Source organism: Plasmodium gaboni, chromosome 14 (assembly GCF_001602025.1).
Source record: "Plasmodium gaboni strain SY75 chromosome 14, whole genome shotgun sequence".
NCBI lineage: Eukaryota > Apicomplexa > Aconoidasida > Haemosporida > Plasmodiidae > Plasmodium > Plasmodium gaboni.
The window spans coordinates 2170656-2197132 of record NC_031494.1 but is presented as its reverse complement, the minus strand read 5'-3'; the positions used below and the strand labels follow the sequence as shown (position 1 = coordinate 2197132).

General features: G+C 17.3%; 5 protein-coding genes across 5 annotated transcripts; 1 reads left to right on the top strand and 4 right to left on the bottom strand.

The window, feature by feature from the left end:
- Positions 1 to 580: 580 nt before the first annotated feature.
- PGSY75_1458000 (cysteine proteinase falcipain 1) lies at positions 581 to 2296 on the bottom strand (the record flags this gene model as incomplete). Its single annotated transcript, XM_018788265.1, has 1 exon — positions 581 to 2296. The coding sequence occupies one exon, from the start codon at positions 2294 to 2296 to the stop codon at positions 581 to 583; it is 1716 nt and encodes a 571-aa protein (XP_018639637.1).
- A 1640-nt stretch (positions 2297 to 3936) lies between these two features.
- Positions 3937 to 13935, bottom strand: PGSY75_1457900 (hypothetical protein; the record flags this gene model as incomplete). Its single annotated transcript, XM_018788264.1, has 1 exon — positions 3937 to 13935. The coding sequence occupies one exon, from the start codon at positions 13933 to 13935 to the stop codon at positions 3937 to 3939; it is 9999 nt and encodes a 3332-aa protein (XP_018639636.1).
- Positions 13936 to 15836: 1901 nt separating this feature from the next.
- On the top strand, positions 15837 to 17357 carry PGSY75_1457800 (hypothetical protein; the record flags this gene model as incomplete). The annotated part of the gene is made up of 1 exon (XM_018788263.1): positions 15837 to 17357. The coding sequence occupies one exon, from the start codon at positions 15837 to 15839 to the stop codon at positions 17355 to 17357; it is 1521 nt and encodes a 506-aa protein (XP_018639635.1).
- A 402-nt stretch (positions 17358 to 17759) lies between these two features.
- PGSY75_1457700 (putative large ribosomal subunit nuclear export factor) lies at positions 17760 to 22142 on the bottom strand (the record flags this gene model as incomplete). The annotated part of the gene is made up of 1 exon (XM_018788262.1): positions 17760 to 22142. One exon carries the CDS (start codon positions 22140 to 22142, stop codon positions 17760 to 17762), a length of 4383 nt encoding a protein of 1460 aa, XP_018639634.1.
- Positions 22143 to 24105: 1963 nt separating this feature from the next.
- Positions 24106 to 25905, bottom strand: PGSY75_1457600 (hypothetical protein; the record flags this gene model as incomplete). Its single annotated transcript, XM_018788261.1, has 2 exons — positions 24106 to 24235; positions 24368 to 25905. The coding sequence occupies 2 exons, from the start codon at positions 25903 to 25905 to the stop codon at positions 24106 to 24108; spliced, it is 1668 nt and encodes a 555-aa protein (XP_018639633.1).
- Between the last annotated feature and the right edge of the window lie 572 nt (positions 25906 to 26477).

Genomic DNA, 26477 nt, shown 5'->3' with positions numbered 1-26477 from the left:
AAAATATATAAATATTTTTCTTCAAGTAAAAAAATATGTCGGAACAAAAAAATATATAAAAATTCAAGAATAAAAAAAAAAAATATATATATATATATATTCTTTTACAATTTTTAACATATTCTGTAGATTTTCATTTTTATTTTTGTAATATATTATATTATTTATTTAATTATTATATTTTTTTTTTTTTAATTATCATTTTAATATAAAAATGTCAAAACGGATTTTAATTTAATTTTCATAATAAAATAAAAAGTTATATTAAATCTTAAAAAAAAAAAATTAAACATAAAAAAAAAGAAAAAAAAAAAGAAAAATAGAATAAATTAAAATGAATAATTAAAAATAAAATAATCATATAAATTTTTTTTTTTGAATATTATATAATAATAATTATATATTTGAACTATACAAATGAAAAGGGAAAAATATATTTTTTAATTTGATATACAAAAATATTGTATATATAAAATATATTAATGAGAAATTATTTGACCATATATATTTTCAACTTAACATATATATATATATATATATATATATATATATATATATATATATATGTATATTTATTTATTTACAAGATAGGATAGAATACTTCGACACCAATACCACAGAAAACGTTGTCTCCATTTTTATTTCTACTTAATCTCATGAATCCATTTTCTCCCCATTTTTTACTCCATGAATTTTTAATAATCCAATAGTATATAATATTATCATCTTGTTGATTAAAATTTTGTGTTATATTATAATTTTTTATATTATTATGGTTATAATTTAATTTATTTTTTTGCACTTGTCCATATCCAACTAAAAGTACTGAATGATTTAGATCATCTGAGCATGTACCATTATATACACCTTCTGAATAAGATACAAAATCATTATTTACTCCTACATTAACAGATAAAGGTCCTACTTCATTTAATGCAAGAATTAATTGATTTTCTTTAACTCCACCGATTGATGTTAAAGATACTTTTCTTTTACATCTATAATTTAAACAGAACATATCATCTTTTGCTTTATATTTATATTCATCTCCAAGACATAATTGATTTTCTAAAACATAAAGGAATGAATAAAATGGATGTCCACCATCACATCCAAAATTATCTTTTGAACAATCTACAACTTCTTGTTCACTAAAACTTAAAATACTTTTATTTTTTTTAGCAAATACACTTTCAATATTTCCAACACTTGCAAATGCCCAACAAGAACCACAAAGTCCTTGATCTTTTGGTTCATGTACTATACCTTTTTCTCTATAATCTAATATTTCTGGTACTTTCATAAATATATCTTTATCATTTCTCTTTCCATTTGTATAAAATTCATTTATTAATATATTTTTTTCTAAATGATTTTCTAATGGTTTCACATATTTTTGTATCATATGCTTAGGTACTGGTAATAATGTTTTAAAATATTGTTTTAATTCTTCTTCAGAATAATCACTAAATTGATTCACTTTCTTTTTATACATAGCATTCTTATTTAACTTATTATGACTCTTAATACTTATATAATTCATTTTGAAAATTTCAAATTTTCTCATTTGTTCTTCTACACTTTTATATACTTTATTATGTTCTTTCATAAATTTAAAAAATTTTGATGCATATTTTATATTATTTATTGGATCCTCTTTTTTATATTTTATTTCTTCAATCATTCCTATATCCAAAGCACCCTTTTCATCATACTTATCATTTATAGCATATACTTTTCTATTATCTTTTTCTTCAAGTATAATCAATTTATTGATTTCTAATAATTTATGTAATAGATTTGATAACTCTTTTCTATTTTCATCATTATTTTCTTCAATGAACTTTTTGTATTTCTCTAGTAATATTCTTTCTAAATTAATATACTCTTCCTTATTAGATTTTATATTATCATGACTAACGTTACTATCATAACTATTAATATTATTATTTTGGGACTTTAATGTGGAATTTTTTTCACTATCTTCATTTGAGAATTTATTCATAATTCCATCCTTTTCATTTTTATATTTTTCTAGAAGAACACGAAGTAATTCAATTTCTTCTTTTTTTAAACTATATTCATTTTTTTTATTATTATTATTGTTATATGAGGATGATTTATTTGTATAATATAATATTCCTATACAAAATATTATGAAAGTAATGAATGCATAGGTACATAAAAGCACTGTCCTTTTCTCCTTTTTTTTTAACAATTTCTTTTTCTTATTTAATGTCTCAACTAAACTAGGCCTAGAAAAGGCAAGTTCTTTCATTTCTTTTATCGCAACCATATTTTTATAATTTTATAACACAATGATAAATAGATAGGTAAAAAAATAAAATAATAAATCACAATAAGGAAAAGTCAACAAATAATTTTAATTATAATATATATATATTAATAAAAGGAAAAAATTATATAAATATAATCGAAACCTTAAATATTTATGTATAAAAATATTATACAAATTATATATTTAGTATTTATTATTATATTTTAAATAATTTCTTCTCTTTTTCGTACAAAAAAAAAATCAAAATATTATATAAAAATATTATTATATTATATGTATGTATAGTAATATTTTCATTTCTCTTTTCTTTTTTGGTTTTTTTTTTTTTTTTTTTTTTTTTAAGCTTAAAATAGAAAAGGCATTTTCTAAAATAATAAAATATATATATATATTAATAAATTTAATTATAATTCTATATAAAGAATAAAAAATAAAAAATAAAAAATAAAAAAACATATATATTTTATATATATATAATATTTTGAGAATGATGAACTATATTTATAAAAAAAATTTCATTATATAATAAAAAAATAATTATTATATAAAAATTATATATATTTTTTTTCTCATTAATATTTTATAATTATTACAAAAATGTATATTTTTTTATATATAATTTTTTTTTTCTTTTTTAATATAATATTACATATAGAGATATGATATAATATAATATATTTTAATATAATGTACATAATATATTTTTAATATATATAAAATTATATATTATTTTATATATATATATATATATATATATATATATATATAATAATATATATATAGCGATCCATATAATATATTATATATATATATATGTTTTAAAAAATGTTCTATATTATGTTTAATAATATATTTTTTATATTTTATACCATTTTAAATATAATAATAAATTTATTTATTTTTATATATTTATTACAAAATGTATATAATAATATCAAAATAAATATATAGAAAAAAAACACGACACAGATTGAATTAAATATTATTTATATTTATTACATATAATTATTTATTATTCTTATATAATATTTTGAAATAATATAAAAACAACAATTTCTTTTTATTCATTTTGGGTTTTATCCATTAATTATTATTAATTTTTTTTTAAAGGATAATAGTTATTTATAATTAAAAGAACCGAATATATTCTTATGAATAATTTAGAAATAAAATTTTAAAAATTGCTTTTATTATAAGAATACAAATATATACTTCATTCCACCAAAAAAAAAAAAATTAAATATATATGTATATATATATATATATATATTATTTTAATTAAAAATAAGAAAAGTGACAAATATATATCAAAAATAATATATTACATATATATATATATATATATATATATGTAATGTTTTTCTTTTTTTTATTTAATAAACTAAAAAGGGACAGACAAAAAAAAAAAAAAAAACAGATATGTAATAACACACAAAAATATTATTTATTAATAAATATATTGTAGTACACAAAAAAAAAAAAAAAAAAAAAAACACAAATATATAAATATATATATTAAAAATTCGGTAAATTTTTATGTTTAAAAAAAAAAAAAAAAACAATAAAATAATAAGTGAAAGTAACTTTTTATTTGTTAAAATTTTTCTGTCTTAAAATGTTTGGATTCCCTACCAATTTTAAAGATTTATAAATGGGAAGGAATGGAAAGGTATAATTGGACAATATAAAAATATAGTATTTAAGATATTTTTATAATAATTAGCTTTTTTGTAATTTTTTAATTTGATATATGATTGATAATACATATATATATTTATATATTCATATAAAAAATCAGATTGGTTATTTAAATGGAAAAACAAGATATTATTTAAATATATATTATTAGATTTATTGTTATTTTTTTTTTGTATACTTGTAAGATAACCTTGTTCGTCTCTTTTAAAATAATATGTTTTTTTTTTATAATGATCATTAAGTAAAGATAAAATATTGATAACCTTTATATATTTTTGTTTTAAAAAATAATAACGAGCATATAAAATTTGAACCTTTCTATCATTATAATATATTTTAGTCATTAAGGATAAATATATTTTCAAATTTTTTATTATTGTATATTCTTTATGTCTTTTATTTAAGCTATTATGATAAAAAAATGAATTAAATAATTTCTTTTCATCTAAATGTAATTTTTTTATTAATTCTTTATGTTCTTTTATATTTATTTTATTTTTTTGATTATCATCAGATAATATATGATTCTTTTCAACATTTTCTTTTTTCACATCTTCTACTACATTATGTTTATTTTTTTTATTTATATCTTTTATATCATTTTTTATAGTATTAAATTCTTTATTTTTTGTTTTAAAAGGCCAAAATTTCGATTTTGATTTTTTATTTTTGTCTATAATACGATATGGCAATTTAAAATTATATTCTGGAATATGATCATCTTGTAAACATACATAATTGTTTTCTATAAATATTTCATGGTTATCAAAAATATCCATATTTATATTACCCTTCTGTGTTTCTATCTCGAATAATAGAATTTTTATATATATATTTTTAAAGGACATAAAATTTTCTTTATTTAATAGTATTTTTTTTCTTCTGCTATATATATTATCACATTGTAATATTTCAGGGATATTATTATTTAATTTATCTTGTTTCCTATTAAATTTTTTATTATATATTTTTTTGCTTGTAGATCTATTATATAAATAAAAAAGAAATAGACATTTGACACACATAAACTGGTGCGTTAAATTATAAAAGAAATTACATTTCTCATAGTTATATGTATTATTATTTTTATTCAAACTTAAATAAAAATTTACATAGGTATTAATAATATGAAACAAATATACAATAAGTTTTGGATATACATTTAGATATATAAAAATCTCACTTAAACCTATCCACACCATAGTTTCTAAATATATATTTTTTAAACTTATTTTTCTTTTTACATTGTTATTATGATCATCAGGATGTTTTGTTGAGAATGTATTATCTTCATTATTGATCCAGGATGTACTACGTTTTATTTTATCATAAAAAAAATTATTTTTATTTATTATTTGCTCATTTTCTTTTGAATATATAAAAAAACAATTACTATCATCAATTTGATCTTTTTTGGTGCCATCATTACAACAATTATTTTTATGTAAATCACATGTGATTTTATTAATATTTATTTCAGACATTAAATTATGTAAATAAAAATATATATAGACGTCCGAATTATTTTTTGTCTTTTTAGAACAAATATTTCTATGTATATATTTATATAATATAACCAATATAGGTATACAACATGGTAATAGTTTTATATTACTAATATCAATATAATCTTTATTATTTTTATTATAATTATTATTATTATTATTATTATTTATATTTATGTTGTTTAAATAACTTAATTTGTTATACAAATATCTAGTTCTCTTTTTATTCGTTTCATATATGTTTGGAGTATTTATTTTTCTTCTATTTTTTGTATTTTTTTCATCATTTTGGCTACAATTCCTACCTTCTAATATTTTCATGGAAAATAATATTTTATCAATTTCTTCTTTAATACAATTTGTTAGTTTTTTATTTCCTTTATTTTTCTTGTTCACAATATTGAAAGGGTTATTATTTTCATTATTCATATCAGACTCTGAACCATTACAATTAATTAAATTATTTAAGGACATATTTTGAAAATGTGTCTGTTGATTATACTTTTTATATTCATTTCTTTTCTTTTTATTTTTTCTCTCCCATATGAATAATATATCATAAAGTGAAAAATAATGAATAATATAATAAACATATAGATAGAGGAAAAAAAAATTATTACAAAATATGTTCATAGCCTTATTTAATATGTCAAGGAAATCTTTGTTCAATATTTGTCTTTTTTGATATAAATCATCATTAACCTTTGTTGAAATAATATCCTTTTTACTTTGCTCGGATATTTTCCTTTCCTTCTTTTTTTCATTATTATTAATATTTTTATTTATGAGATTTCCTTTTGTTGCATATGTACTATTGTTTAAATCCTTATTTGTAGTATCCGAAAAAATAATCATTTTTTTAGATTTATTTTTTTTTTCTTCATCACAACTAAGTTCATTCTTATTGGTATATAAATTTGTTAGGTTCTTTTCATCATTTTCTTTTAATACAACAATTTCATCTTCCTTATTCTTCAAAATATTGCAATTGATTATATTACTTATATTGCATAATTTGTTTGAATTGTTGGTATCATTTGAAGATATTGATAGATTTGAATCAAGAGATAGATTTTTATTATTCGAAATATTTTTATTATTCGAAATATTTTTATTATTCGAAATATTTTTATTGTTCATGTTATATATATCTTGAATATTCGTTATAGAATTAAAAAAATTGGGAGCATTTATTTTTACACTATTAAGCATTGAAGCATATTGTTTGTTATATTTTTCAAAGGGTGACATATGTTCATATAGCATTTTATTGTTTTTACATTGTTGTTGATAACCTCTATAATGCATAGAACAGTACTTGTCCTTACAATTATGTTTCATATTTATATTATTATTATCATAATTTATTTCATATTTCTTTTTTGATTTACTTTGTATTGTTCTACAACTCATTACAGTCAAACTTAACATAAAGAAAGGAAATGTATACATATCGTAAATATTATGTCTGATTAAAAAATTTTTACAAATATATATGCATTTATTAATTTTTAGATTATATAAATAAATAATACATAAATAATAATAATTTAATATACTATTAGGATCTATATGTATACTTTTCATAATATATTTATAACTTAATTGTAATAATTCAGTATAATCATTTTTTACTATATTATTTATATTTATTTCTTTATTAATTAAATCATCTTCTTCATATATAAAATGAACCTCTTTTATATTATCATAATAAGGATTTGTATTTATTTGTTTTAATAATGATATACCAATAATAAAATAAAGTTTACTTCCTCTCAATTTGTTCATATCTAATTTATATTCAAATATATATTCTTTATTATTTATAAATATATCATTTGTAATATATTTCTTATATTTATTATATTTATTATGTCTATCTTTTTCATTCATACATTCTGATGATTTATTACTATAATCAATATTTTCCATATTATTATATTTATCATTTTGTATATTTGAATATTTCATTGAATCTTTCGATACATGTGTATTTAAAAAAAAATCATTCAAAGAATTGTTTTTGTTTGTTTTTTTTTTATTATTTATATGTTCTTTATGCATATAATTTGTATTACCTTCTCTTAATATGTCTTTAATATCTAAAGTGTACTCACCACTTTTTTTCAACTCTAAGAAATTTTTTTTCGAAAGAATAATATCTGATTTGGTTCTTATAAAAATATTTTCATCAGGGTGTTGGTTATATTCATTTGTTTTATATTTATTAGTCGTGTGTTCAAGATTATTTCTTGGTTTATAAATATTATAATAATAACAACTTTTATCATATATTTTTTTGTTGTCATAATTTTCTTCTTTTTCCTTGTCAATTATATTATCATAAAATAATTTCATATGCTCTATCCTTTTAACTTTCTGCTCACAATCAATAATTAAATTAAATTTGTGACAGTTTTTCATATAAAAAAATAAATATTTTAATCCGTTCTGTACACATATGTGACTATTAATTAAATGATTAAAATTGACCTTTAATTCAAAAAATATATCAAAAAATAAAGAAAAACGAAATGATTTAATATTAGCTATTTTTTCAAAAATATTTTCATTAACATATTTATTGCTTTCTTCAGTTATATATTTTCTATCATTTATATAATTCGTACTATATGTATTAAATATATAATCCTTAAAAGGAATATCTTCATTTTTCATATAAAAGAAAATATTTGTATTATTTGGTTTATCATTTGTATCATAACTATTTAACCTTATATTATCAATGGTTGGATTGATTTTTCCTCTATAAATATTGTCACTAGAAAATATACATTTATCACTTTTATCATTTTGATTATATTCATATTTATCATTATGAATATTTTGGATCGTCGTCTTGTTTTTATTTTTATTACTATAAGGATCAGGGGCATATTTATTAATTAATTTGCAATGTACATAATTAAGATATCTTAAAATGGATATAACAGAATTATAGTTAGAATATAAATAATTTAACATGGCTATTCTTTCATATAATGAAAAAATTAAATAAGTATTAAATCTAGTAAAATATGCTAGAGCAATAATCTTTTCATATTTTTTTATTAGAAAATATTTTCCTTTATTGTGAAATATTTTTTTAAATTCATTAATATCTATACTGTAATAATCGTTATATAAAAAATTTTGTTCTATTATACATTTTGTTCCTACATTTAAATTTGTTATATTACATAATTTATCATTTATTCTATTCATATTGAATAAGCCAATATAATAAATATTATTATTATTATCATCATATGATTGATATATTTCATTATTCTTGTTTTTTTTTAAATTATTTTTATTATACTTTTTTTTTTGGTGACCTGTTATTTTTTGTTTGTTTATTTGTTTTCTCCTATTAAAAATATTAGATGAATTTCTTTTACCTATAGTATATTTAATTTTATTTTCATTGTGTATACAATACTTTTGTATATATAATGTTTCATTCTTTGCATTACTTGTAACTTTTCTATGATAATATGTTTTTTTACTTCTTTTTGCTGATGTTTTTAACGTACTTTTGGTTCCTTTCTTTTTATTAAATAATAAAACTTTTTTTTTTTCTTTTTTTTTAACGTCCTTCATGTTATATGTATTAGAAAAAGTTAATTTGTTTCTTACTTCAAGGTTATTCAAATTGTTTTTATCTACCGTGTTATTGATTTTATGTAGATTTGAAGAATCACACAGACCACCCATAAAAACATCATTATTACTATTATTACTATTATTATTACTATTATTATTACTATTATTATTATTATTATGAGTGATATCATTGTCATCCCCACTTCGGATGTCTACTTGTTCAATATTTTTTTCCTCATAATCATCATAATCATCATAATCATTATAATCATCATCATCATAATTATCATAACACTTATTTTCAAACCTAAATTTATCTATGTGCGTAAATTCCATATCATTCATATTTTTATTTATTTTCGTATATACAAAAGGAATATGAAAATTAATATATGGTAATAAAACAACAGATAACATTTCAGTTATTAAAAATAAGAAGCATATATGCTCATATTTTTCTATATTAATTTTCATATGGTAATTTATATAATTCTTTCTATATATGTCTCTCATAAAATGTATACTCTTAATACTATAATTCTTTTTATTATCTATAAAAAGAGATTTTAAAGACACACTCTTATTTTCCTTCATCAATAAATTTTTTGAACCATCTAAATTTCTAGCACATATATCATTTTCTTTTTTATTTCTACCCTTAAAAGAAATATCCTTTTTCATTTTTATATCAATACCTTTTTCTTTAATTATAGAATTATACATTTTATTATCTTTCCTTTTATTTTTCTTTAAATATTTTTCTTTAATATATTTTTTATAATAAGTTATTTCATCTCCTATATCTTTGCTTGATTTACAAAAGAAATGATATACCCTGTATCTTAATTTTTGCTTCTTTTTTAAAACGTTCACAAAATTAAAATATTCATTTATATCCTTTTTATGTGTATGCATATATATATATTCATCAAATATGTATAAGTATAAAAAATTATATATTAATAATTTAAGTTGATTATTTTTAAAATTGAAATAAGTTTTTAAATTTTGATTTTTTACATTATTCATTGGATCATCATATGAATAATAATATTTATAATAATTAAAAGGAAAATATTTATAATTTATAATATTATCATTGTTTGTATTATTTATATATATGTTCCTCTTCGATAATATATTATGAAATATATTATAAGAACTTTTCTTAGGTACGAAAAAGCTTTTATTTCTATTATTTTTTGTTCTTATTATATTTTCCATATTATTATATGACATATTTAAGATAATTTCTGATTTATGTCTTTTATTATTATTATTATATTTTTCATATATCTTTTTGTTGTAAAAATTTAAAAAATAATTACTTTTTTTTTTTTTTTTCTTTTTATCATCTATATTTATTATTGTATTATTTATATTTTTATCTGTGTCTTCACCTTGAAAAATATTCTTTTCTGACATTACATTGTTATTATTATTATTATTATTATTATTTTTAATATCATTATTATTATTATCATTATTATCATCATCCTTATTATTATTATCATTTTTATTATTATCATCATTATTATGGTTATCATCTTTTATTTTTTTATTATCTTCCAAATTATCAAACTTAAACTGAACTGACGTTTTATTATTACTACATGTATCATTTTGACCTATAATAGGTTGATATATATTATCATCATTATCATCATCGTTTTTTTTCTTCCTCTTGATCATTTTTAAATTAAAAAAGAAATTTAAACTATCTCTATAATGATTATATCTATCAGTTGTATTTGTTGTAATATATACACTTTTTTTTTTTTTTTTTTTTGTTTTATCATCATCCATATATATATTTTGATCATCTATTGTGTTGTTATATACATTATTGCCCTTACTCAGATTTTGTTCGTCCATATCCTGATATGTAATTAAATAAGAATCATGGACATTTAAGTTTTCATATATGGCATAAAAAATACTTTTGAATGTATTATCATTAAGAGTAAAATTATTATATAAGTGATATATATTTATATTACTATCAAAAAATAATATTCTTCTTAATACGTACAAATTTTTTTCATAGGTATATAAATTGAAATCATAACTTTTTACAATTTTATCTATATACAAATGATAAACTAAATTTTTTAAATTATAATTATTTTCATAAAAAATATATTTTGTTTCTACATAATTTATTAAATTTAAATAAATTAATATATGTTTTCTAATACCATAAAATATATGCTTATTATTCAATGACAATGCATTTTTTATCTTCGTTGCTATAATTATATAATCATTTGCAATATTAAGATAATTATTTAAAAAGTTATAATTACAATTTTTGAAATACTTATTTTCTTCTAGAAAATCATGTATCATATAAAAATTTTTATTATCTTTTAAAAGGTGAATTAAATATTCATATATATATATAGCTGTCTCATTTTTTACGTTATAACTTATAGAATCATTAATATTACTATAATTCTTATATATATCATAATTTTTTGAATCAACACATTGTGGAATATTGAAATTTTCACATGCATTCACATCAGCTTCCTCCTCGTTACTGTTTGTATCATTAAATAATTCTGTAATTTCTTTTTTTTTCTTCTTTTTCTTTTTTTTTTGAGTTTTTTTTTTATTTATATTTATTTTGCTCTTTTTTGTTTTTTTTTTTTTCGTTATATGTAAATTTTCTTTCACATAATTATCATCATTTGTTTTGTCGTCCATTTGATTATTATCTTTTATACATATATTATTTTGATCATTCAAATAATCGATATCTTTCATCTTTTTAATTTTGAATGAACTAAATTTATTAATTTCGTGTCCTATATGGAATGGTTTCTTCTTATTTTTTTTTTGATACTTTTCAAAGATAAAATAAAAATATAAATACACATTCTTGTAAATATATGTACTTATATTAACAAAATTTAATTTACTACATATAAAGGCCATAATTAATAAACCTTCTATTATATTTATTTGTTTAAAATATGTAAAATATATTAATACATCAAAAAAATAATTATATGAATAATATTTCTTATCATTCATTTTAGTATATTTTTTTAATATTCTCTCTTTTTTAAGCATATTTTTCTTTTCATCATGTTCTATATTCATTATAGATTTAAATCGTTTCATGTATGAATATATATCATTTATATATATTGTCGTTAAGGCATTTGTTAAATTTTGAAGCGACTTTTCTTTATATTTAATTTTTAAGTATAATATATATTCATCTAACTGCAAAACTTCTCTTGTTTTTCTTTTTTTTGAAATAACATTTGATTCTTCTTTTTTCAAATTTTTTCTATATAAAAACTTTTTATTTATTTTATTTTTTCTTTTTGACAGATCACACTTATGATTTACATTTTCATGTACATCATGAAATATAAAATTTTGATCATCCATTAGTTTTTTATGATCCACATGTTGCTTATCATTTTGCACATCTTGTGAATTATATTTATTTATAACATTATCATTATGTTTATAATCATGATTATGAAGATCATCATTTTTTATGTTTATTTCAGTATGTGTTATATTTGTATCTTGTTTGACAGAAATATTCTTCTTTAACTTTATCTTCTTCTTCTTTTTGTTGTTTTTTTTGAGAAAATTGAATTTATTTTTTGAAAATTCTTTACATTTCTCTTGACCTTTTATTATATCAAAATCAGTAACTGAATTGTTGTTATCCTCATGAGTTTTTATTTCTTTATTTACTTCCTGTCTCTCAATTTTTTCATAATTTTTTGCATTTCCTCTTTTGTCTCTTTTTATTTTCTGCATAATAACAGAAGCTCTTTTTTCATATAATGCGTCATAATAATTATAAATTTTACTTTTCAGGTCTGATGAAATAAGACTACTAAATCTTAACTTTCTTTTTTCAGTTTCATTATAGTTCTTTCGTAATTTTTTCAATTTTCTTTTAAAATATATATATTCTAAAAATTTCATATAGGCATTTCTGAAATCATTTAAATATATATATGATATAATAACAGATATATATAAACAATATAGAACTGAGTTAATATCAATATATTTAATATTCTTTTTATTAATTTCATATTTTATTTTTTTATTATTACTAAATAAATATATATCAAAATAACTAAAGGTAGGTAATGATATATTACTATGAGATATAATATGTTCTAATTTGTTTATATCTTTTTCTTTTAGTTCATAATGAAAATTTATAAAATATTCTTTTTTTTTATTATCATCATTAGAAGGAATAGATTTATGTATTTCTATATCTTCATTGTTATTATATAATTGTTTAGTATTTTCTTCACTTTTATCAAACCCTAAATTCTCCTTATCTTCATCTTGTGTTAATTTGTCTTTTCCCTTATTTTCTTTATTTTTCTTATTTTTCTTATTCTCTTTATTTCTTCTATTTTTGTTTTTATTCTTATCTAATAAGAAACCAAGTTTTTTTTGATTAGCATCATTTTTATTTAAATTTAGTGCCGTATCTTTAATATAATTATCTCCATATATTAATCGTTTCCCTTTTTTATTTAAATATAATATTTTTATAATTTTAGAATATCGAAAAGTATAATTGAAAATCTTATTCTTTTGTAAAAAGATATTGGTATATATAATGAAAACATTTTTAAACTTTTCAAAATTATTTACAATTTCATTAAATTTATAATAATTTAATAACCTATTATTATCACGTATATATTTTCTTAACGTAGTTCTTAAATTATGTCTATCATACTTTTTTATGTTGTCATTTAAAAATTGTATATCTATTAATTTATTATCAATTTTTATGTCTCCTTTGTGATTTTCATTAATCATTTTTTTCTTTTTTTAAATAAAAAAAAATAATTGCTCGTTATATAATATTACTCATTGGTTATATTATTAATATTATAATTATTCTTATTTTTTTTTTTTTTTAAACCCGTTATTTATTATTTCACATTATATATATATAAATATATTTATAATATATATAAATATATTATAATATATATATATATATATTACCAATTTGTGTTATTTTCATTTATGTAATAAATCTAACATAATTCGGTCATTATTTTATTATCATAAAATAAATATAAAGATTACATATATATATATATATATATTAATGTCATATCTTATTAACAATATTATATTTATTATCGTTTTTTAGATAATTTTTATTATTTTTTTTATTATATATATATAATATATATTATATATGTATACATAATATATATATAATAATATATGTATTATATATATATATATATATTATATATACGTATACATAATATATATATTATTATGTATCCATATATATATATATATATTATACATTTTTAAAATATATTAATTTTTAAAATTATTCCTTTCTGCACACATTAATGTCGACAAAATATAAAATATATTTTTTTTTTCTCTTAAAATATATTGAGTTAAATAATAGAACGTATTTTTGTTCACTTGTTGTGATAATATTATATCATACATATATAAATTCAAGTATATTTTAAAATGATGAATATATCATGAAAAAATAAGTATATTATTTTACAGATTATTATTAAATATATAAGTATATCAATGTATTATTAAATGATATGCATCTTTAATATATTTATTTTTCTCTTTTTTTTTTTTTTTTTTTTTGAATTATTCATATAGCATAAAATATATCATATCACATTTTATTATTTTTTCTCATCCCTTATTACCAATCAGACAAAGTATCCATTCACTTTTCGACATACATATTAAAAGTATATATATATATATATATATATATATGTATATTTTATTTTTTTTGCCTGATGAAATATACATTTTTTGTTTTCATGTTTTATTAGTTCACTTGCATATTTTCATTACCCAACTGTGGTAATTAACCATAAGAAAATAAATAAGAAAAGGAATGTATACAAATCGATATATAACCATCTTAATATAATATAAAGAGTTTTATATATATAAATATTTCATAAAACATAATAATAAGTCATAAAATAAATATATATATATATATTAAATTATTATCACTGTAATATAAATAGTATATATTAAAACAATTAAAAGAGTATACATTTATACTTTATTTACTAAATACTAACAAAAATATATATTATATTCAATATCTATTTAAAAAAGTCATATTTATTAAAAAAAGAAAAAAATAATTTCTTTAAATCGTAATCATATTTATATTGGTCATAGGTATATATTTTATACAGGTCTATGTCTTATTCCGTAGTTAAATTCGAATAGTATATAGATATATATATATATATATATATATTATATATATGTATTTATATTCTATATTTATGAATAAAGCCTTTTTTTATTTTTTTTTTTTTTTTTTTTTTTTTTTTTTATTATTATTATTATTCTATATATTAACACTTATAAAAATAACTAATTAATAATATTATTCTTAAAGCAAATAACTATTTTTTTTTTTTTTTTTTTTTTTTTTTAATTGTTAGTTAATTATAAAAAAAATATAAAAATAAATGCATATTTTTTGTTTACATATATATTATAATATAGACACGATAACATTCATATAATATAGACCTATAACATGTAACACAGTTGCAATTAAATATTATTAGTTATTCCTATCATTATTTATATATTAGAAATACATATTTATATAATTTTTCACTATGAAACAATAAATATAATCTAATACTTATAATAATATTACAAGAAAAAAAAAAAAAAAAAAAATGTTTAATAGAAAAAAGAAAAAAACACCTAAGCCTATTAATCTGAATGAACTGGAAGAAAAAATAAATATCTTAAACTTTATGAAAAATGACTTTGAAATAGTACTACAAAAAGAAAATGAAAAGCATTGTCAGGTGTCCATACAAAATACCAATAAAGAAGAAACAAGTACATTAGAAAGAGAAAAAATAAATATAATATTAAAAGAATTAATTATATCTTGTAATGAAAAGAAAGAACAATTAAATAATTATATAAACGTTTCTAAGGATATAATCCAAAAAAATAATGAAACTATAGAAAAAGAAAAAAATGAAATAAACGAATTAATATTACAAAAGGATGAAGAAATAAGAAATGTTGAAAAAAAAATTGTCATAGTACAAAATTTTTATAAAGATATAAATAAAGGGATAATACAACTTATTAATAATTTAGAAGTATACTTAAAAGATAAATTGAATATAAACATTAATATAAAAAAAATAAATGATAAAACAATTGAATTAATGAATGACCAAAAATTAAATCAACAACAACAATGTAAAGAAAATGAATTTAAAAATATTTTGTATATGTCGATAGATAAATATAATGAGCAAATATCTACTATTCGTTCTTTCATAAAAAAAATTAAATTGAAAGAAGAAATTGATATAATAAAAGAAGGTAATATAATAAATACATATGATGGTATATTAAGTAAACCATCTAATAATACCAATGAGCAAAAAGAGGAAAATCATAAAAATGATGATTCACATGCTGAAAATGTCAATAACAGTTTTAGACAATATGTAATGATTAATATGGAAGAAGAATACAAGAAAAATAATATAAAAATGGATCATAAGGTGAATACTAATAAGGAAAATCATGATAGTTGTGAAGATGAAGATAATAGTTCTGATGATGAAGATAATAGTTCTGATGAAGATAATAGCTCTGATGAATATAATAGCTCTGATGAATATAATAGTTTTGATGATGAAGATAATAGTTCTGATGAAAAAAATAGTTCTGATGATGAAGATAATAGTTCTGATGATGAAGATAATAGTTCCGATGATGAAGATAATAGTTCCGATGATGAAGAATTAGAAAAAGAACAATTACACAATTTACAAGATGATAAAAAAAATTACATGTTAAAGAAAAATATAAACGAAACATTATTATCCTCTTTAGATGACAACAAAAATAAATTTTCATCAAGCAACAGTGAAAGAACTAAATCATCAGAAACACACAAAAACGGAGATATAGATAATGATAAAAATAAAGAAATATATAATTATCTTTATTCTGAGGAAGAAACATGTGAACAAAAAAAAAATAATGAATCATCGAATACAGATGATGATGATAATAATAAAAAGGAACATTTTATAAAAAAATTCACTACATTAAGAACAAATAAGAATATATTAAATGAAGATGTCCAATTCTTAATGGACAAAATTAAAAAAATAGATTATGATTATATAACGTATTTTGAAAAAAAACTGAAATATAAATAAAAAGGTTAAATATAAATATATATATATATATATATTGTTTCGTTTTAATTTAATTTATTTTTTTTTTTTTGTATTATATAATATATTTTAATTAATTTTTTTATTAAGTTTTTTAATTAGTTTATTTAATTAAATATATATATATATATATTAAAAACAATTAATTATATTATTAATAAAAATAAACAACTTAGAGGGTAAAAAAATGCAATATAATAAATTTTTATTTTTTTTGAAAATTTGATAATATAAAAAGATTCTAATTCTATATATCTATATAAAACAAATTATATACATATAATATATATATATATGCATATTATTATAATTTAATACATATTTTCAATGTTGACACAAAAAAAATAAAAAAAAATAAAAAAAGGACAACTAAATTTAGACAATTTAATTATTTTTTTTCTTTTTTAATTTGTTAATAAAATCTGTGAATTCTATAGAATCATCCTTTAGGTCATCACCCGTTTTTGTTTTTTTCCTCTTAAATTCCTGTTTATAATTATTTGGATCACCATATGATAGTTTTCTTTTGTTTTGATTTCTTTTAAATTTATTGTTAATAAGTATATCATCCTCATCGTCGTCACCAATATTTATATCATTATCTATATCAAAATTTTTTCTTATATAATCATCTAAAAATTCATCTTCTTCCTGTTCTTCATCACTTGATGAAGCATCTTGGTCATCTTGACGATGTTTGGATTTTGCTTTTTTCTTTTTAATATGATATTTATCTTTGAACTTTTTAAAACTATTATTATTATATGAGTATAATATATCATAGAAATATTTTTGGTATACATTATGTATTAATTTTTGTTTTGGTTTCTTTATATCAACATTGTTATTATTATTATTATTATTATTTTGATTAACTGATCTGTCATTAATACATGAATCATGTAAGAAATTATTATACGTATATAACATGTTTAGTTGTTCTTTTGCATTTTTATATTCTATGGCTAATTTTTCCATAATATTTATAACAGCACTTGTTTCATATGTATATTCATATAATAATTCATTTGATATGCTATTATGCCTAATATGCGAATGATTATTAATTGTTTTATGTTCTTTGTTTTCTTCTTGTTTATTATATATAATTTTTTCTTCTTTGGGCTCCTCATCCATACTAACAGCACTAGTTGTAACTTCATCAATATTTAAATTTAATGTAAAATTACTTTTTATGTCCTTTTCATTTTTATTATGATATTTTGTTTTTATGTTAATGACCAAATCATCATCATCATAATCATTCTCCGATGAATTCTTACCATTATTATTTACTTTTACATTATTACTACTACTACTATTATTATTATGAATATTATCATCATTATTATTAACGTTGATGTGTGTATCCTTTTTAGTTGTATTATCGTGACTGTTTATATAATCCTTATTATCCTCCTCTTGTTTATGTTCCTTCTCCGTTTTTATTAAACTTCCACTTTTTTTAGAAAAATCTAGGTGAACAGAATTTCTTATAGAACTATATCTTTTTCTTTGAAAAGGGTTGTAATTAAATATGGTTATATTTCTAAATTCTAAGAGTATACTTTTAAAATTATCATTTAACATAGAAGAGAATGTATAAAATTCATATAGATGTGTTAATATTGAATTTGTATCTACTGGATTATTGATTGACTTATTATAAATAAACATTTTATCATTGATATTAACTTCTTTCCCTTGATTATATTTTTTAAATTTTAATATATAATTATTTTTAACATAATTCAGATTATTTTCATATAATTTGTTTTCTTCATGATATAAATATTTGATAAGTTCTGGTTTTTTCAATATCAAATATCTTATCATCATGATAGAAAAAACATGTGTCCATAATTCTTTTGAATGGATACTATGTTGAAAAATTCTTTTGATAAAACTAATATTTCTTATAATATTATTATCTGTTAATATTAACACTGTCAATAGACTATATAAATTATATGTATGTTCACTTTCATAATAATTCATGTCTTTCAATATGCTAAAAAAATAACAATATGTATTGTCATCTATTTGTTTTGATGAATATAATAAAAGGAACATAAGAACTAAGAAATTTATTTTTATTTTATATGATTCTACACTTTTAATAACTTTTAAAAAGGATAATACATTTAAACTATGTAAACATTTGTTCTCTTCTATTTTTTTTGTCTTTTCATTAAAAGGATTATTATTTTTATCTTTTAATGATAAACATCTATTATATATAATAAAATACATATTTTTTACTAAAATACTTGATAATAATTTAAGAACTTTACTACTTAAATAACCATATAAACAATATTTATTAAATATATTTTCTTCTATATTTTTTTTTTTTTTATTATCCTCTTTTTTTTGAGACTTTTCCTTTTCTGCTGATATATCATTCATTTCGTCTTTCAATTCATTTTCTTTGTCATTCAGTTGGTCACTTGATATATTTTTTTCATGAATATTTTCAGAACTACTAAATGCTTCTCCGTTATTATCATGACATTTGTTATTAGTATTAAAATTATAACCATTTGAAATATTCTTTTTATTTATTTTTTGTTCATTATTTAGATCATCTTCATGTTCCTTTTTAATATTTATCTCATTAATAATATTATTATTATTATTATTATCATTGTAATTATCTAAATATTGAGCATTGTTTTGTTGACCATTATCACCATTTGATATATTTGTTATAGGGCAATAGGATCCTCTATTAGTTGTATCGGTTATCATTCCTTTTTGTGTATCATCCTTTTCATAATATATATATGCCATTTTTTCTACACTCCATTCATTCAATAATTCATTTTTGTGTTCATACAATTCATATATATTTTTTGAAAACATTTCAAAAAGGTATGTAGCAAAATATATAATATTTTCCATCATATTGTTAAAAGAATGTGAATCCATTTTATATAATATATATAAACATCTATTTATACATACAATATCCTTTTTTAATTTGTCATCTACCTTATTAACCTTTTGTTCATTTTTATTTTTTAAATGATCTACTATAATATCTACACAATATTTTATGCTTACAAGTATTTTTTGAAAAATATAATTAGTTATGTATTCTTTAAATTTTTCTAAGGTAATTAAATATTTTAAAAAATTTAATAGTAATGGATTACCTTTATTAAGTATACAATATCCTTCTAATATAATATTAAGATTAGCAAATTTATTTTCTTTTTTCTTTAAACAAAATTCATTTATATTATTCGCTGATAGATAAAATAAACTAGGGATCAAGCTATATATGCCATTTTTTAGTATAAAAATATATTGTAGAAATGATTTCTTCAAATAATTTTCAAATGAATAAATATATATTAATGCATTTAAGAAAAAATAATATGAAGAAAAATTATATTCTTTAAAATTAAATCGGTTAAATATTATATTTAATATATAATGCAAAACTATTTGATTATTTTCTTCAATATTTAGTAAATATTCATTTGGTATAATATATAAATATATATGTTTTAAACATTCAAGTATAGATTTTTTTAAAAATACATCTTCTTTTTTATTATAGAAATCAATTAATACTTTTATATATATAAAATATATAAGTGGATTTTTTTTTATTAATACAACAATATTATTTATTCTATCACTAAATATATTATTTTTATTATGTATAACCTCTAAATGAATTTTTTCTTCATCATTAGAATATTTTTCTAAATAAAGTTGATAATAATTATAAATCATATTTATCCCTATATTATAAATTAAATGATAAATATCATTCATACTTATTTTCTTTTTTAACATTAATTTTATTTTTATTTTCACATCACTCTTGTTGTTATTTACACAAACATTTTTATTAATGCTATCATTATTATATAATTCGTTTAAATGTATTGGGATATTATTATAATCTATAAATTTCGTTTTTTCATCATCATCATTATTTAATGTTATATTTTGTGACGTGCATTTCTTTTTAAGAAAAGCTTTTATTTTTTTGTTCCATAATTTTGAATTTAAAACAACTTGTTTTTTTTCCTCATCCATATCAAAAAGTATGTCTTCATTATCTAAAAGAAATAATTTGGCTTGATAAACAAAAGAAGAATCTTTTTTCATATTATCATAATAATTATTGTTATCACTATTGTCTTCATCTTCATCTTCGTTCTTATTTTTTGTTCCTTCTTCTTTCTTATCATTTATGGTTATTCCATTTTCTTCCCCATCACCTTTTTCAATTTTATCATATAAACTTTTTCTTTTTTGAAATTTCTTCACATAAAAATTTAAATTGTCATATTGTAGGTTTTTTTTTTTTTTTTTAATAACATATTTGACTACAACATGTTCTAATTTTTTTTTTAATATAAACCATTCTTCATTCATATCATAAATGGTTTTGATATTATTTATAAATTTATCATCTACTTTTTTTAAGGACACTTTTTTTTCAATAATACTGCTTATTATATGTTCAATATCATAAATATCTTTTTTATTCTCTTCATATTTGGAACTCCTCTTATCCTGATTATTTTTAATATTATTATTATTACTATCTCTTCTTTTTATATGCGAACTTTTTATTTTGTCCTTCCAATTTTTATTAACGCCAAAATGGCTATTTTTCAATTTAGACTTTTTATGTTTAAAACTTTGACTTTTCTTCTTAAAATCATATCGATTCACATCCTTTTTATTAAACTTAACAACGCTATGGTTTTTCTTAAATTTATTATTCAACTTTTTATTCATCGTATTATATATATATAGATATATATATATATAAATATATTTTTATATATTGTATATTTACTGTTCAATATATATATGGCTTAAAATTACCATTACGATTAAATGTCCCTTTTTAAATTTATTTATTTTTTAATTTTTTTTTAATATATATTTTTTTCCTATTTTTTCTTATACAATAACATTTGAAAATACAGTGTAGGGGAAGCAAGGGAAAAAAAAAAAAAAAATAATAAAATATAATATTATATAATATAATAAAATATAACAAATTAATAAAAATAATATATAGAACACAGTAATAATAAAAGAAAGTGATTATATTACTTATATATTTATATAACAATTAATAAAAAAAAAAAATATAATATAGATCTATATATATAATATATTTATAAACTTCATATATATATATTATAATATTGATGTTTTTCTTTTTTTCTTTTTTTTTTTTTTTTTTTTTTTAATATTCTATAAAATTATTCATTATTATGTTATTATATATAATATATATATTTATCACTACATATATATTATAATTATAACATATTCTTTTTAAATTGAAATTATAAAATAACATAAAATTAAATATCTTAATAATATTAATAAGAAATATTTTTATATAGGGGTATAAATATTGAAGAAAACATTAATACATTATTAAATTAATTTTTTTGAAATAAAATATATATATATATATATAATATACATTACAATTGTGTTAAATTGATACTTATAAATAATATTGTAAATAAATTATATATATAATAAATAATATTATGTACGTATAATATATATTTATATGTATATAAAAAAAATTAATATATATATAATTATATATATATATAATATATATATATATATAGATTGACGTTTGATTTTTTTTTTTTAATTAATAGGAACGATATAAATAAAATATAGTAAGTGGTTCAGGGTTCATTTAGTAAAAGGGAAAAACAAAAGAGTATATATAATATGAAAAGAAAAAAAAAATACATATAAAATGAATATAATAAATGACTAAATATATAATATATATATTATATAAATTAAACCTATTTATTTTTCATATATTCATGTTATTATTGTTTAGAAAAAAAAAAAAAAAAAAAATAAAAGAATTTAATACACTATACACTATTCTACATATTATAAAAATATCATATAGAAAAAAAAACCCTCTATGTTATATTTATATTAAAAAAAAAAAAAAAAAATACAAATATATACATTTTTATTTTAAAATTTGAAATATATATATTTATATATATATATATATATCTATAATATTTAATATGTATGAATTTTTAATTAAATTATTATTTTTAAGTTTTATAATTTTCACCTTTTTAATTTAAAATAAAAGGATAATATCAAGTCGGGTACACTCATTTTCACATTTATTTTATATTATCAAAATTTTGGAAATAAATAAAAAAATGAAATAAGTTTCTTAAAAAATTCCTAATATATATAAATTATATATAGTAAGAAAAATTAAAATATTTTGAATAATAAAAATTGTCCATACTAAAACATGAGCAATGTTTTATAATGTAAAATAATATATGAAAAACAAAATAAAAGAATAAATAAAAAAAAAATATATAATAAATACAAACTATATATGATAAATATATTTTAATATCTATGAGAAATTCCCATCTATAATATATATATATATATATTTACAAAATTTATAATAAAAATTAATATATATAATTTTTTTAATATATCATATAAATCAAATAAAAAACGTAAGAAAAAATTTTAATATATTTATTTTAATTAAAAGTGGAAATGTCACACTTTATGATAAATTAGATTTAACTGTAAGATGAAAAATATTATATTTTATAATGTCACAAAAAAAAAAAAAAGAAGAAGAAAAAAAAAAAAGGCATTCATATATATATTATATATATAGAATGAGAATCTTAAAATGATCCATCTTATAATTTCAAAATCAAGAAGCTTTAGACATTTTGCTTAACTTCAAAATGGAGTCATGAACGATGTTGAAAGATTTCTCACATATTTTTTTCATTTGTACATTTATATCTTTAACTCTGTTACTAGTTTGAATAATAAAATCCCTAATAAATATGAAAAATATAAAAACAAATAAATAAATAAATAAATAAATATATATATATATACATAGTTATAATTTCTTTATATAAATATTAATGTAATCCTTTTAAATTTCTTCTTTTCAATATTCTTACGCTGGAGAATCGAAGCGCCTAATTGCTGTTTTCGTTGTTAAATATATATCCTTTGAAAAGTTGAAAATTCTATTTTTGGTATCATAATAAAATTGGGCATCTTTCAATTTATTAAGTTTATCCCATTTAATATTTTTGATATAATTTTGAAAAGAATTATTTATAATTTCAACATTTTTATATGGATAAAATACGGGTTTAAAAATGATTTGATTTTTATTATATGGAAAATCGAAATAAAGATTTTCCAAGTTTTTATTTACAGAAGATGTATTTTCATCTTGTGGTTGATCGACTGTATAGACATTTTGTTCAATTAATAATCCGAAACATTTTTTAACAGCTCTTTCTTTTGAATATATATGAGTACCTATACATAAACTTGATTTTAAGTTTTTTTCATAAGGTGTTAAATATAAATCATTATATAATGTTTTTTTCTCTTTTTTTCTCTTTTTAAAAAAGTAATTTTTTAGACTATTATAATTTTTAGAAAAAAAATTATAAATGTTATTATGATCATCATATATATTATTATTATTATTGACATTTTTATTATTATTTTCATTTGAAATCATTCCTGTCTTGTTTTTATTTCTAAAAACATTTGTTTGTGCTTTCTCATCGATTACAGCATCATTATATTTTTTGCTTAAAATTTTATCCATAGTATCTTTTGTATATATTTTTTCAAATGGTATCATTTTATAAAAATAAAATGCATTATTATCTTGTGAACCTATACAACTAATATTAATATTTTTATTTATATGTAGAAAGGATATACCTTTACATACTCCTATAGATTCAAAAATAACATTATTGTTTAAATTTTTTTTTACATATTCATCATTATATGTATCCACAAACTCAACTACAAATTTTTTTTCTCTCGTTTTGGATTTATGTTTTTTTTTTCCAAGCATATTCATAGGAAAATCATGATATTTAAATATATCTAATATATGCATTTTTTTATTAAAATCATCATCATCATCATCAACATCATTTTCTCGATGTTTATTATCATATTGTTTATGTCCATAAAAGTTATCATTTATATTCTTGTTAATCTTATTACGACTTTTGTTTCTATGTATAGGAATTTCATATTCCTTGGTATCTCTATTAATATATGTGTCATTCGTTTCGTTATTATTCTCAATATTGGTACTTTTTTTTTTATCATATATTTTGTTATATATGTTTTTTTGTTCATTATTATAAATATTCATATCCTTTATGGTTTCATCATAAGAATTATTATGTTTATCTTCTATCATATAATTTTCCTTAACATTATTTTTTCCATCTATAATTTTTTTATTTTTAAAATCGTTTATAATCAACATATTCTTTTTATCATCATTCCTTCTGTTTATATATTGTTGTACATCTTCTTCGTAGTTCTTTTTCTTCCCTCTGTTTATAGGAATATTTATTTCTTCATCATTATCAAAATAAATATCAATGTATTTTGTTTTTATTACATTATCTTCATTATTATTGCCTTTTTTCTTTTTATCATTTTCTTCCATTTTAGAAAGAAAAATATATATATATATATATATTTATAAGTTTATAATAAATTGACAAGAAAAGAAAAAAATATATATAAATATTTATTTATTTATTTATTCATTGAATTCACTTATATTAAAAAAAAAACAATTACCATTATATTAATATACATCATTTATATATATATAAAAATAAAAAAAAAAAAAATTGATTTATATATATATATATATATATAAATATTTTTAATTTATAATAAACATATGATTTTTCCTATAAAAATTATATATATAATATTATATATATGTATATCTTATAATATTATATTATAAATACGTATATATTATTACATATATATAATATTATATATATATTTTTCATATTTCGTGTATAGAATATATTTTGGATCGTGCTTTTTTAATATGTTCACAAGTTAAGCAATATTATATTATATAATATAACAATTGAAAACAAAATTTTTAGTAATAGATTTATGTATTTATAAATATATATATTATGACAACCATTTTAATTTTTTTTAAAAGTCATGTTTTGATTTTTTTTTTTTTTTTATATAACCTTTATGGAATTT